The sequence below is a fragment of the Phalaenopsis equestris genome, unplaced genomic scaffold (genome assembly GCF_001263595.1).
Source record: "Phalaenopsis equestris unplaced genomic scaffold, ASM126359v1 Scaffold000765, whole genome shotgun sequence".
NCBI lineage: Eukaryota > Viridiplantae > Streptophyta > Magnoliopsida > Asparagales > Orchidaceae > Phalaenopsis > Phalaenopsis equestris.
In genome coordinates, this window is record NW_018165205.1 from 820,899 (window position 1) to 836,676 (window position 15,778).

Below are 15,778 nucleotides of genomic sequence, written 5' to 3' on the forward strand. Positions count from 1 at the left end.
GAACGATCTTTGACGGAGCGAAAATAGAGCGAGCAAATTCACACCAGAAAACAGTAACACAGCGGAACACACAGATTTACGTGGTTCGACAGATTGCCTACGTGCACGGAGTTGCAGAAGATTTTACTACTTGAGGAATTTACACCAATCGATCGTCTCGACTTACAAGAGGAATCTCTCACTTAGTTGCACTCTCTTCTTCTCTCTCTGTTATTCTCTCTCTACACTGAGATACATCGAAGAAACTCTACACCAACATACATCGAAGAAGACAAACTTACAAGAGAAATAAACCCAATTTCTCTTTTGCCACAAGCCACCAAGACGAAGCCAAGGGAGAACAATCTTCTTCTTCATTCTTTCTTCCTTTGCAAAGCACACACACTGCTTGCACTTCTCTTTCTCTATCCCGAGGAAGCCCTTCCACTATCCCGTGGAAGTTCGAAGAAAAACTCAAATGGGTTGCACTGTGACTTAGCGCTAAAGGAGAGCCACACGAAACTTTTATAGCAAAACAACAGAATTCACGAATGTGGAAGCAGGAGGAGAGGGAACATGTATCACGACAGAGGGAAAACGGGATCGTGACGTTTCGCGGGAGTCGGGAGGAGGGACGGGATCGGGCTCCAACACAACAACAACTGGGAAAACTATTTACACTTTCCTGCCTATAAGATAGATGGTTGCAATTGTAATCAGCTTTTGATAGTGAAACTTTTCAGGTGGGTTAGAACCTTTGATTTTTCACTTTTCAGGTTTTTTACATGAAAATTTATTAGTTGCTTTCTCTTTTTTCAATATATGTTGAATCTTTATACCAAGTTAAAGTATTCTATTGTCACAAATTTTCTAGCACTCATCACTAATATTACTCTTACGATATTTTCAGTGAGAAAAATATCAAGGGATTGACTTGGCCGCTATTCCTATCATGAAAAGAGAATGGATGACCACTTCAAGTTAGTTACTATGATGAATGATTAGCTTATATTTTTTATTTAGAAATCCTAAGATTTTTATTATAATTTTATTTTTGACGCTTTATTCTAGCTATTAATTTTTTTCTTGCTCCACAAAAGTCCACTCAAAATAAAAAAAAAGTGAAGACCACTTTCATCATATTTTATTTTTAGTATATTATTTGATATTAGGAAAAAATCAATCCACATAAATTTATTCTCTACTTCCAAAATACGTAATATCAATATTTAAGTTAATGGCTTTCTTGGTTTTATTTATACATTTATTATTAATATTATTATTATCATCATCTAGAAAGTTGTTGAATTGCTTAATGCTATATAATTTTTTTGCTTTATTGTTCCTTCACCTTCACTATTGTCATATTTTCGAATAATTTTAGCATTAAAATAAGGAGGTTATTTTACAAGTCTTTAAAGATCTGCGCGGTCTTATTATATGTGGTGATCACATGTTCCAATGATGTTTGGATGGGCCACTGTAGATCGCAATATGGCCGCATCTGTACAATTCAGATAAACAGACTTGCAATCAGCCACACATAATATTTTTCATGAAAAAAACACCTCTTCGAAAGAATCGGCATGCTCTCTCTCCCCATACATCCTCCAACTATTATTATTATTTTTATCATTAAATAAAAAGGATATTAGTATGATTTAGAAGTAATGTGTTCTATTTGGAACATTTTAGAGCTCTTTAATTCATGTGTAAAATAAATGCAAAATATTTTATGCTTGATTTGACGTAAAATAAAAATAACATAAAATATAATGACAAGAACGAGCGGGTAGTCGACATGAAGGGAACTGAAGGTGGCCGATGGCTGGCAAGTAACAGAGGTGGCTGGCACCAACGACTCGCAACAGGCGATAAGTGACAACAGTCGGCAAAAAAAATGACGACGTGCAACATAGAGAGGTAGTGGTATAGCCACAACGGCAGCCAATACCACTAATATTAACCTGTTTAAAGTGAAATGCACCTTTTAATGTATATTTTTGATGTGATTATGACACTAAAGTTTTATGTATAAAAATATCTACATTTAGGTGTTATATATGTAAATATATAAAAAGTACGTGATATGCATGCAATTTTCTCAATAAATAATTGGATTAATTCAACGTTCGTTGAGAAAAGTGCTAAAATGTAGGAGTAATTTTTTTCTTTTGATCAAATTTAATCTACTTCGGGTTAGAATGGAAATCTAAATGACATTGTATCTGGACCATATAAACTGTTATTAGAATCATCTTACACAAATCGTAGATGTCCCTAGTTTTCTTGATTGAAGAATTTTTGAAGTGGATCAAGTTAATCCAAATTAAACTGCTTATTTATAAGAATTGACTAGCATATATGTCAAATTTTAATTTAAGTATTTGAAATGTAAATGTATAATAATCGAGTGGTCTATATGTAAAAATTAAAGTTTAGGTAAATAAAGTATCAGCTGTAAATTAATTTTTTAAAGTTAAAGGACGCCGATTCTTCGCCGGAAGCAATTCCCACCATCACGCACTCTGCCATCACCCATGGATTATAAATCTCCCTTTCACGAATTGTGCGAGTAGTACCAGAACAGCTACTCGACTGCACCTCTCTTAAAATTCCAATTCATTGCCGGGCGCTTCTGAGATCGCATTCCCAGGCCCGTCTGGCAATTCAGATCTCCGGCAACTAATGGGGAAAGAAGAGATTGTGGTTCCAGTGATAGATCTAGCCAACTTCCCCACTGAGCTGGAGAAACTTTCTGCCGCAGCAACCAAACTGGGCTGCTTCAGGGTCATCAACCATGGCATCCCCCTGTCGCTTCTGGCCGATATGAAGGATACAACCCGATCACTGTTCCAGATCCCCGAAGACCTTAAGCTTCGCAACGTCACCCAAAACTTGTTGGAAGGCGGCTACGTTCCCCTTAACTACATACCTGAAATTCCCTTTTTCGAGTCATTCGGCATCCACGACGCCTCCTCACCCGCCGACGTCCACTCTTTCTGCTCCCTTTCCAACGCCTCGCCGCACCAACGGTATGCTCTGCTTACATACACCTCAAAATTAACTTTTTACTCTTTTAACCAGGACGAACATTTATGCACGCATGCATGCAGCGAAATTATCACCGATTATTTCGAGAAACTCCATGCGGTAATGATGGATATAGCTTCCAGAGTAGCAGAGAGCCAGGGCTTGGTTGGCTACTCCTTCAAGGAATGGCCTTGCCACTCAAGATTAAACTCTTACAAGTTTAGCTCTCAGGATATTGGTCGTTTCGGCCTTCCCCTTCACACCGACTCTTCTTTTATGACCGTCTTACAAGATGATGACAGCGTTCAGGGGCTTGAGATCTTGGATACTAACGGCACCTTTATCTCCATCGATCCTGTTCCTGGAACCCTCTGCGTCATCATAGGTGACGTCGGAAAGGTAATGATTACATTCTTTTTGTTTCAATAATTGATGTCTTATTTCGTAAAAATGCACGGTTTGACAAATGGATTAACTAAATTAAATGGCTAATTGTGAAGGCATGGAGTAATGGAAGACTGCAAAATGTGAAGCACAGGGTGGTGTGCAAGAAAGCCTTGCCACGAATCACCATCTCTCTGTTTCTGCTGGCACCTAAAGACGACAACATAGAGGCTGAACCCGCGTTTATTGATGCTGATCACCCCAAGCTTTACCAGAACTATATTTATAGTGAATATCGCAAGCAGACAATAGTAACAGGTCTTAGAGCGGGTGAGATGCTATCCCTTCTGCAAACATAGATATCGATTCAATCCTCACATCCATGTCTGCGTCTTGAAACAAATATGTAATTTTTTTCTATATTTAACTTTTATGTGTGTGTGCGCGTGTGAGCTTCTGGTTGGATATTGTTGTGATATTCTCTGCCTTGTAAGATTCTTATTATTTGTTTTGAATTAGAACCCATCAAAAGAAATATTTAATGATATTGTTAAAAGATTTTGATGTGTTTTGCAAATGAAATTTAATTTATTAAACTAAACTTATAGAAAAAAGTAATAATACACATATAAATAAAAGCTTTTCTCACATAATAAGACTGTGTTATCGTGCAGAGTCCGAATTACCGTAATTCGACGGATAGCTTGTTCCTTGATGAGGAAGCCCTTCAAAATGCTTTGTTGATTACGTATGGGCAATTTGTAGGCCTTGATGAGGAATCAACGGGACACTAGTGTGACATCTCACGATGCTGAACTCTTACTTTCAATTGGGGTGTGCCGAGAGGCAAGTCAATGCCTCTACTCGGTTTAGTGAGCCTTAATACTTGGCTTGAATGACCTGTATTTAGTCGGTCTATAGCCACAATTTAGAAGAGGTGTTCCTGGTTAAGTGAGTCATTTGGTCTTCTACTAGTGGACTCTCCTCCTTAGTTGAACTTTCCTGTCTTTTTTCTGTTAAATCTCCTCGAGATTCGTGCTAATGTGTTTCATATGCACATAAATAATTGTCATAGTCTTAATATGATATTAAAGATTTGAATGTTATATATATATATATAACTAAATACATATATAGCTAAATACACTTAAAAGCTAAATTTAGGATATAGTTTTACGTAACATTATTTTTATTCCCACCATATCATTGTAAAATCCTTAATTTATGTTCATTCTACTAAAAATAAGGAATGCCTTCAATGCTAACTTTGTCAAGCCTATTTTTCTTACCTTCAATTTCTCTATTTATTTTAGACTTGATAGACATGATTTTTCTCTTTGCCAAGCCTATGTTTCTAACAACCGACAGCTCCAAATATAACGACGCTGTAAAATAACTTATAACTCTTCACTCAAATTTGAGCAGGTTATTATTACCAAAATTTTTCTATATTTTAAAACGCAATAATACTATTGATTATTTATTTTGCTTTTATTCTATTACTTACTAAACAATAAAAAGATAAAATTCATGTATTCAATTTATTTTACATCTATTTTGCGTCACATTAAACAGCTCCTTGGCAAAATTTAATACTACATCTTACAAACATAAAAGCATATGAAACAAAGTATTTATTGTCTTAATGCAACGACACATTGCGGTCTCTTCGTTAAATGTTGCCCATCCATAATCTTTTAGTTACTACTCAAGTAAATTTAAACATTTATATAAATACTCCGATGATGAATGAACACCTTTGGAAAGCTTAGCCAACTTTAACTATTCAATCCACAAAGTATTCGAAGAGATTTTCAAGAAATAGATTCATGTCGAGTATTGTGGAGCTCGATCCACTTTGCCCCTCTTGCCCGTTCTTGCACTAAGCACTCCGGTTCGTTGGTGTCCTCGGTTGGCTCACAATCGAACCTTGGAAAAGCTTCGCTTGGTGACCAAAGCTTTGCTAGCAGCGAGCAGCGGAAGGCTGGAGGGAGCGGCCGAAAATTAGGGAATGAGAAAGGAGGCACGGGCAGTGGAAATTGGAGAGGAAGAAGGAGAAGAAGGAAGTTTGATACGAGCTCTTGTAATTAAAAGCATCCATTGTTTAATTTTTTAAGTACTAAAATTTTCTACAACTCCGTAAACATAATTAATTTGCCGTACCACATAAATCTGTTTGTCTATGTGTTTCTCTCGTTTATATTTTTTTAGCTTAATTGTCAATTATTTTTCACAACAATTCAAAGATAGGCCCAGTAATTTTCTTTGTCATCTCACAAATTAATTATTTTAAAAATTTAGAAGGTGGAATGAATTTTATATTTAAGTGAAAAACATATTTTAACATTAAAAATACATGATAAAATAAAAATATCTAATATTAGAAGGGGCAGCTGATGAATGCAATTTGTAAAGAATTTATCGGAGCTAAATGATATGACACAAGATGCACTGAACCAACCAGGAGCATTTTGAAAGATGTAAGCATGTTGAATACACCTCCAACAAATTTCCATCCTCCGGCATGAATCTCAAGGCATAACATGGATCCGGAGGCAAAAAATATTCAAACATCGATAAAAAGTTATCTAAAACGCCAATTTCAGCAAACTTGTAGTCAAACTAACTAGCACAATAAGAGAACCTAATGTTATCAAAATTGGTCAAATCTGAACCAAATCATGCTCAGATCAAGCCATTAATCAGATCAAGCCATTAAACAGCTATTAAACAGCTTTTGAAAGTTTTTTGGACACATTTGGAAGGTCAAACGAATGTCTATTCTGACGAGTCTATAGTCAAACTAAGCATCTTGACAAGACGAATCCAACAAACTCAACATCATTCAATTCCGACATCATTAAGAGACTAAGTGTTTATTAAATGACGTTCAATGGAGAGAAGCCCTCCGAGCCGTGCGATCAAAGTGCTTCATTTCTGTGCATTAATTGCACTCAAAACTCTATAAATAAAGTCCCACGCCTCTCATGAGGAGGAGAAGAACTTACGTCTTGAGAAAGAACATAAAGCTTTGGGAAAAAACCGAAGTCCAACACCTCACATGCTGTCGTCGACCATCGCCAACCGTAGTCGACCAACGCCAACCGTCATCGACCATCACCCTCAACAACTACCTATCGTCGTCCGCCGCCAGCCACCGCCATCGACTTCTGTCGACCATCATCGACTATCGCCGAGCGCTATCCCCCGACAACCCCCGACCGCCGTCTACCACTACTATGGCCGTCGACCACTCCTATAGTCGTCGACTACCGTCGACCGCAGTCGGCCACTGTCGACCATCTTTCACATCCGTCGACCGTCATTGACAACCATCAACCGCCTTCGAGAACTCCTGCCCTCGTCGACCACCGTCGATCGTCGTCAACCATCACCGGTCGGACGCCGCCCATCGCTATCAGTTGCCACCCGTCGACATTGTAATTTGGAAAACAAAGTAATATTTTCTCGTATGTGAGATAAGTGATTATAATTGTAATCATTTTTTTATAGTAGAACTCTTCAGCGATGTCAGTGGATTTTCCATTTATGTGTTTTACATATAAAATTTTCTGATGTCATTATTAGTTGTTTTCTCTTTCTTGAGTTTGTGTTGAATCCTTATATCATGCTAAGAAGATAATTTACTATACGCATCACTGCTTTTACTGTTATGATATTTTGCGTGAGAAAATTTCCGGATTGACTTGGCAGCTATTTTTATCATGAAAAGAGAATCGATGACCTCTCTAAGAAACTTACTCTGATGAATGACTAGCTTATATTTTTTTTTATTTAAAGATCCTAAGATTTTTATTATAATATAATTTTACACGTTGTATTCTAGCTATTAATTTATTTTTTTTTAATTTTAACCCTAAACAAAAATCCACTAAAAAATGATGATCACTTTCAGCATATTTTATTTTTAGTATATTATATTTGATATTAGGAAAAAATCGATTGGGAAAAATTTATTCCCTACTTTCAAAATGCATAATATTAATATTTAAGTTAATGCCTTTTTGGTTTTATATTTACATTTATTATTATAATAATAATAATTATTATTATCTTCTAGAAAGTTGTTGAATTGTTTAATGCTGCATAATTTTTACTATATCGATCCTTCACCTTCACTATTGTCATATTTTCAAATATTAGTCACATTAAAATAAAGAGGTTATTTTTGGAGACTTTAAAGATCTCCCCCGCCTTGTTGGTTGATTTCCACTCTTGTGCTATTTTGGGATAAATTATTATGTGCCGTCATTGTATGTTCGGACGATGGTTTGGATTGACTGCTGTGGATCGCAACGTGGTCGCATCCGGACGGTTTAGACAAACGGACGTCAAACGTGCAATCAACCACACGTAATAATTTTTTATGGAAAAATACACATCACCAAATGAAGCAGTGTCCTCTGACTCCCCATATAGCCTCCAACTTTATTATTATTTTATCATTAAATAAAAAATATATTAATATAAAGTAGAAGTAACATGTTGTATTTGAAATATTTTAGTGCTATTTGATACATGTGTAAAATAAATGAAAAATATTTTATGTTTGATTTGAAGTAAAATAAAAATAATGTAAAATACAATGACAAAAATGAGCGAGTAGTCGACATGAAGAGAATTGAAGGCGGCCGACGACTGGTAGGTAAAAGAGGTGACTGGTACCAACAACTACCAACAGGCGGTGGGTGATAGCAGTCGACAACAATGGCGAAGACGGGCAACATCGATAGGTAGTGGTATGGCCACAAAGACAGTCAATACCGATTCATAGGTTTTGAACTTCTATTCAAAAAATCCTTGCACCTCTCCTTCTTCAGCCCGAAGCTCCCCGAAGACCGGCGTTCCTCCTCACCGATCCTTGAGGAGGCAACGATAAGGTAACAAGGGTTTCTTCGAGATGAGATTTTCTTGTCGCGTACAATGTTTCTCTATTTTCCCCTTTCTTTGCACTGGCTTGACTTAACTTTGTGTTAGGTCTTCGAGATGGCTTCTCCTTTGGTTGGGAGACCCTCTATTCAGGATGTTGTGGTGAGTCAATCTAATGTTTTAGGGAATGCTTTGTTCCCTTTGATCTTTGAAGATCAGCTTGTAGATGCTTCTCAGGTTGGACTTTTGAATAAAGCATCTCGGAAAAATGGTAAGCCAGCTTTGTATTTACTTGAGGAAGACACAAATCTGTTTGTTGAGTCTTTACGATTCACTCTGATAGGTAAGTTCTCCTTTGCTCACCCTAAAATGGAATATATCAAAAAGTTTTTGGCGGATCTTAAACTTTGTGGAAATTGGAAAATTGGCTTTGTGGATGGTAGACATTTGATGATCAAGCTTGAGAAAGAGGAAGATTACACTTCTATTTTTTCTAGGAAAGTTTTATTAATTGATAATTACACTTCTATTTTTTCTAGGAAAGTTTTATTAATCGATAAAACTAATATGAAAATCTTGAAATGGACTCAAGATTTTAATCCCAAAGAAGAACCTCCAATCGTTCCTGTTTGGCTTAGGTTCCTTGGTCTTAAATTACATCTGTTTAATTTAAAAGTTCTTTACTCTTTAAGGACTATTTTTTGTACTCCTTTAAAAGTGGATAATGCTACTCTTACTTGTTCTAGACCTTCAATGGCTAGAATATTAGTTGAAATGGATGTTTTGGCACCCTTGTAATGATCAAATCTGGATCAATAGTGAGAATAATGGATACTGACATAATGTTGAAATAGAATTCGTTTCTCAATATTGTACTACTGTTGTATTTTTTGTCATAATTTTAATTCTTTCTATTTTGTGCATCCTGAATTAAGGAAACCTTCTTATAGACGTGCTCCTTTTGGGAATTTTTTTTTTGAACATGGTTTGTATATTGGGTTAACCAATAAAAAGATGTTTCCTGAAGGAATTAATACGGTAGATGTTTCTATTGACATCAATAATGATTCTATGTTATTGCTTAATGAGGCTACGGTTATGCTTGTTTTATCTGTTGCTTCTATTATGCCAATTGTGCATGATCTTTCCGATGCTCATAATTAATACGGTTGATGTTAATAATAATAATAGGATTATTAATAGATTTAAAAATTTCAATTTTGTTGCTAACTGCTGTAACAAGATTTGGTTCTTTTGGGATAAAAACATTAATGTTCAAGTTATTATTGATCATTTACAATTTCTTCATTTAAAAATTAGTTACGACAATGTTAGTTTTTTTTGCTACTATAGTATTTGTTGGCTGTTATAGTCTTCTTAGAACCAAACTCTGGAATAGCCTTTATTTTCTTAATATTTCTGATAATAGTCCTTGGGTTGTTGGAGGTGACTTTAATGTTATTCTATCTGTGGAGGAAAGTAAGGGTGGTAAGTACCCTAACAGAAATTTAATTGATAATTTCAATAATGCTTTATGTAGGGCCGGTCTTAGTGACATTGGTTTTAATGGAAATTCAGTTAATTGGCATAGAGGTAAAGTTTTTGAAAGACTTGATCATTTTTTGGTCAATAATGTTTGGTTTATTACTTTTCCTATAACTTCAGTCATCCATCTCCCTTTTGTTTGTTCTGATCATACTCCTATTTTGCTTTATGTTAAGAAATCTGATATTAAAAAAAATTATCAATTCAAATTTCTTAACATGTGGATTTTATATAATTCATTTTTTCAGTTTGTTAATGATAATTGGTATACTAATTATGTTGGTAATGCTGCTTCCAAGCTTTGGAGATTACAAAAAAACTTGGCTTTTAAACTTAGATCCTGGAAATGGAATATTTTTGGTAATTTACATACTCTTGTTCATGATGCTAAATTTAATCTCCAAAGTTTAGAAAATGATTATGCTAATGATAGAATTGATTACTCTTATGTGTGGGCTGGTCAGGAAAAATATGTAAATGTTGTTAATATGGAAGAAATTTTTTATAATTCTTTTCAGGTTAGAATGGAAATCAAAATGACATCATCTATTGTAACAAGATCATATGAGTTGCCATACGAATAATTTTAATTCATGTGATAAGAGATGTAAATACATATGATTCGAGTGGTCTATATGTAAAAATTAAAGTTTACGTGGTGTAAGCAGCTAAAAATTGGGTGGTATGCGTGTAAATGCAACAAATGTCATGTTTTTTTTTTTTTTTTTTTTGGGGGGCTTGATTTAAAGTTTTTTTAGTAGTGCAACTAGCTGTTAAATTCGAACTTTAAATGTTGAATTATTCAAATTTGGTGGCTATCAAATTTTAATATATATATATATGAAATTCGATACCACATTTAAGATTCTACTCTTGTTTTATGTTTAGCTGGAATATTAAATTTATTATAATAAAATATAAAAAAGGTGAAATATTAAATAAAAATATAAAATATGTGAAATATTAAGAGAGAGAGATTCGTTCCTGACCTACCAGTAAAGCAAAATAAATAAATAATGTATTAGCTGTAAATTAATTTGTTAAAGTAAGGACGCCGATTTTTTTTTTTGGAGCCTCATCGCTTTGCCGGAAGGAAGGCCCACCATCACGCACTCTTCCATTACCCTTGGATTATAAATCTCTCTATCACCAATTGTGCGAGTAGTACGAGAACAGCTACTCGACTGCACCTCTCTTAAAATTCCAATTCATTGCCGGCCGCTTCTGAGATCGCAGTCACCAGGCACGTCTGGCAATCCAGATCTCCGGCAGCTAATGGGGAAAGAAGAGATTGTGGTTCCAGTGATAGATCTAGCCAACTTCCCCACTGAGCTGGAGAAACTTTCTGCCGCAGCAACCAAACTGGGCTGCTTCAGGGTCATCAACCATGGCATCCCCCTGTCGCTTCTGGCCGATATGAAGGATACAACCCGATCACTGTTCCAGATCCCCGAAGACCTTAAGCTTCGCAACGTCACCCAAAACTTGTTGGAAGGCGGCTACGTTCCCCTTAACTACATACCTGAAATTCCCTTTTTCGAGTCATTCGGCATCCACGACGCCTCCTCACCAGCAGACGTTCACTCTTTCTGCTCTCTTTCCAACGCCTCGCTGCACCAACGGTATGGTCTGCTTTACATACATCTCAAAATTAAATTTTTACTCTTTTAACCAGGACGAACATTTATGCACGCATGCATGCAGCGAAATTATCACCGATTATTTCGAGAAACTCCATGCGGTAATGATGGATATAGCTTCCAGAGTAGCAGAGAGCCAGGGTTTGGTTGGCTACTCTTTCAAGGAATGGCCTTGCCACTCAAGATTAATCTCTTACAAGTTTAGTCCTGAGGATATTGGTCGTTTCGGGCTTCCCGTTCACACCGACTCTTGTTTTATGACCGTTTTGCAAGATGATGACAGCGTTGAGGGGCTCGAGATCATGGATACTAACGGCAACTTTATCTCCATCGATCCTGTTCCTGGAACCCTCTGCGTCATCATAGGCGACGTCGGAAAGGTAATCATTACTTTCTTTCCGTTTCAATAATTTATGTGTTATGTCGTAAAATTGCACGGCTTGACAAATTGATTAATTTAATTATATGGATAACTGTGAAGGCTTGGAGCAATGGAAGACTGCAAAATGTGAAGCACAGGGTGGTGTGCAAGAAAGCCTTGCCACGAATCACCATCTCTCTGTTTCTGCTGGCACCTAAAGACGACAACATAGAGGCTGAACCCGCGTTTATTGATGCTGATCACCCCAAGCTTTACCAGAACTATATTTATAGTGAATACCGCATGAAGTGCATGGTAACGGGTCTTAGGGCGGGTGAGATCCTATCCCTTCTGCAACCATAGATATCGATTCAATCCTCGCATCCATGTCTACCCCTTCTACCCCGGGAACCAAATATGTTATTTTTTTTTTTTTTTTTATATTTAACTTTTATGTGTGTGTGCGAGTGTGAGCTTCTGGTTGGGTATTGTTGTGCTATTCTCTGCCTTGTAAGATTGTTATTATTTGTTTTGAATTAGAACCCATCAAAAGAAATATTTAATGATATTGTTAAAAGATTTTGATGTGTTCTGCAAATGAAGTTTAATTTATTAAACTAAACTTATAGAAAAAAAAAATAATACACTTATAATAAAAGCTTTTCTCATATAATAATATTTTTTCCTCACCAATTGCTTGGTTTAGAGTTAAAAATAATTGTTCTACGTACGCGCATATATTAATGCATTCAATAGCTGTATACATCCCCCCAATAAAGCCTTACATGAAAATGAGTTTTTCACTTTGAAAAGACAAGTGGTTGAATCCTAATTTGTCTATTAATCACATCCAAAGAATAGTCATTTCTCATAAAATGATCCACCTATTTGTAAATGAAAACTTTTTCGTCCGACTGAAATGAGTCAAGCTGTCGGTTGGTGTTTGATGGTCCTCTGGTCGGTTATACTAAACTAAGGCCCTGTTTGGCACAGCTTTTTCATCGACGGTGGCGTTTTCAGAACGCCGCCTACCCGTTTGTTTCGAGCGTTCGTTCGGCGGCGTTCTGAACGCTGCGTCCCGCGGTTCGGTTTTTCTTCATTATGCGGATCGCGGGGCGCCTCCTGCGTTCGGCGTTGGCTGTTGGCGTTAGGGCTGCAATTCCTTCTTTTGCCCTTGGTGATCTCCCTCGCGCTCTCCCCTCGCTTCCTCCCTCTCCGAACGAAAGCATCATTAGGGCTCGATTTCTCGTTCTTTTTCCCTCTCCGGTAAGATCTGGATTCGTGAGTTTTATGGATCGATGAATTTTTTTTGGTTCTTCTACATGTACCTGCTTCTATTGCTTCGGATCTCTGAGTTTTGCGAGTGATTGTTTGGTAGTTAACATATTCTTCTAAAACTTCTCTTGATTTGGCATCTGTCTCACAAAGAACTTCCATTACTGGGAAACGTCTTACAAAAAAATTGTTTACATTATCCGTTGCATCTCTATTGAATGCTACAATATGGATTTGGGAAAGGAGTATCTTTATTACATGCTACAATTCGGCCATTCTTTTCTTCATCTCTACCCGATTTCTGTTGGTTCAAATCAGATTATGCATATGACCTTGACATTATGGATTATGCATATCACATTGCAAGCATGACATATGGTAACATCAAATTATTGCTTAGTCGTCTATACATATGATTAGTCAAAAAACTATTGCTTCTGAAATATGAAAATAGTAAGATTACTCATATCACCAGGCAAAATATCATTAGAGAAGCAATTGCCAGAACATTTCTCCATATCGAAGATGTTTCAAATTTTTAAAAACCTGAGACAATTTTTCTGATATGGGGAATGTATGAACAACAAACGAATGCTTCTAGATGCCTTTGAAATTTCAGCAAATATGTAAAGAATCAAGTGGTATGTATGTAGATATTCAAATTTCTGTAACAAGTGTATGACCATATAATATCATCCATATGTTCTCCTCAAAATCTGAGACACAATGCTCAATAGAATTATTCCAAATGGTTTCAGTGAATGGCATTAAATTCAGCAAGTGAATTGATTTCAGCCAATAACTATGTTCTAAGCCAATAACTCTGTTATATGGATCTTGCTTGCCTCTTACTGCTAGCCACTTCATTATTAATTGACACTAGTCACACATCTTGGCATTCAAATGAGATTTACAGTGACATTTCTCCATATCGAAGATGTTTCAAATTTTTAAAAACCTGAGACATTTTTTCTGATATGGGGAATGTATGAACAACAAACGAATGCTTCTAGATGCCTTTGAAATTTCAGCAAATATGTAAAGAATCAAGTGGTATGTATGTAGATATTCAAATTTCTGTAACAAGTGTATGACCATATAATATCATCCATATGTTCTCCTCAAAATCTGAGACACAATGCTCATTAGAATTATTCCAAATGGTTTCAGTTAATGGCATTAAATTCAGCAAGTGAATTGATTTCAGCCAATAACTATGTTTTCAGCCAATAACTCTGTTATATGGATCTTGCTTGCCTCTTACTGCTAGCCACTTCATTATTAATTGACACTAGTCACATATCTTGGCATTCAAATGAGATTTACAGTGAAATTTCTCCATATCTAAGATGTTTCAAATTTTTAAAAACCTGATACATATTTTCTGAAATGGGGAATGTATGAACAACAAACGAATGCTTCTACATGCCTTTGAAGTTTCAGCAAATATGTAAAGAATCAAGTGGTATGTATGTAGATATTCAAATTTCTGTAACAAGTGTATGACCATATAATATCATCCATATGTTCTCCTCAAAATCTGAGACACAATGCTCATTAGAATTATTCCAAATGGTTTCAGTTAATGGCATTAAATTCAGCAAGTGAATTGATTTCAGCCAATAACTATGTTTTCAGCCAATAACTCTGTTATATGGATCTTGCTTGCCTCTTACTGCTAGCCACTTCATTATTAATTGACACTAGTCACATATCTTGGCATTCAAATGAGATTTACAGTGACATTTCTCCATATCGAAGATGTTTCAAATTTTTAAAAAATCTGAGACATTTTTTCTGATATGGGGAATGTATGAACAACAAACGAATGCTTCTACATGCCTTTGAAGTTTCAGCAAATATGTAAAGAATCAAGTGGTATGTATGTAGATATTCAAATTTCTGTAACAAGTGTATGACCATATAATATCATCCATATGTTCTCCTCAAAATCTGAGACACAATGCTCATTAGAATTATTCCAAATGGTTTCAGTTAATGGCATTAAATTCAGCAAGTGAATTGATTTCAGCCAATAACTATGTTTTCAGCCAATAACTCTGTTATATGGATCTTGCTTGCCTCTTACTGCTAGCCACTTCATTATTAATTGACACTAGTCACATATCTTGGCATTCAAATGAGATTTACAGTGACATTTCTCCATATCGAAGATGTTTCAAATTTTTAAAAAATCTGAGACATTTTTTCTGATATGGGGAATGTATGAACAACAAACGAATGCTTCTACATGCCTTTGAAGTTTCAGCAAATATGTAAAGAATCAAGTGGTATGTATGTAAATATTCAAATTTCTGTAACAAGTGGTATAGCAGTTTTCATGTTTCTGGAACACCTCATTTCCATCCTACACAATGAAAGTAATATATCCATCCTACACAATGAAAGTAATATATCCATCCTACACAATGAAAGTAATATATCCATCCTACACAATGAAAGTAATATATCCATCCTACACAATGAAAGTAATATATCCATCCTACACAATGAAAGTAATATATCCATCCTACACAATGAAAGTAATATATCCATCCTACACAATGAAAGTAATATATCCATCCTACACAATGAAAGTAATATATCCATCCTACACAATGAAAGTAATACACCTCATGTACCTGAAACAACATATGGTAACATCAAATTA

General features: G+C 35.7%; 1 protein-coding gene across 1 annotated transcript; it reads left to right on the forward strand.

The window, feature by feature from the left end:
* The first annotated feature begins 2,548 nt into the window (after positions 1-2,548).
* Positions 2,549-12,230, forward strand: LOC110031064. Its single transcript, XM_020734099.1, has 9 exons — positions 2,549-3,014; positions 3,096-3,411; positions 3,513-3,745; positions 8,238-8,286; positions 8,395-8,629; positions 9,827-9,879; positions 10,984-11,453; positions 11,536-11,851; positions 11,953-12,230. The coding sequence occupies exons 1-9, from the start codon at positions 2,668-2,670 to the stop codon at positions 12,193-12,195; spliced, it is 2,262 nt and encodes a 753-aa protein (XP_020589758.1). The 5' UTR covers positions 2,549-2,667; the 3' UTR covers positions 12,196-12,230.
* The last annotated feature ends 3,548 nt before the right edge of the window (positions 12,231-15,778 follow it).

Bases quoted from the DNA above. Each gene is read 5' to 3' on its own strand.
- LOC110031064 (XM_020734099.1), top strand. From the start codon at position 2,668: ATGGGGAAAGAAGAGATTGTGGTTCCAGTGATAGATCTAGCCAACTTC. The intron at 8,287-8,394 runs GCAACGATAAGG...ACTTTGTGTTAG, and splicing joins CCTCACCGATCCTTGAGGAG to GTCTTCGAGATGGCTTCTCC. The intron at 11,852-11,952 runs GTAATCATTACT...ATAACTGTGAAG, and splicing joins TCATAGGCGACGTCGGAAAG to GCTTGGAGCAATGGAAGACT.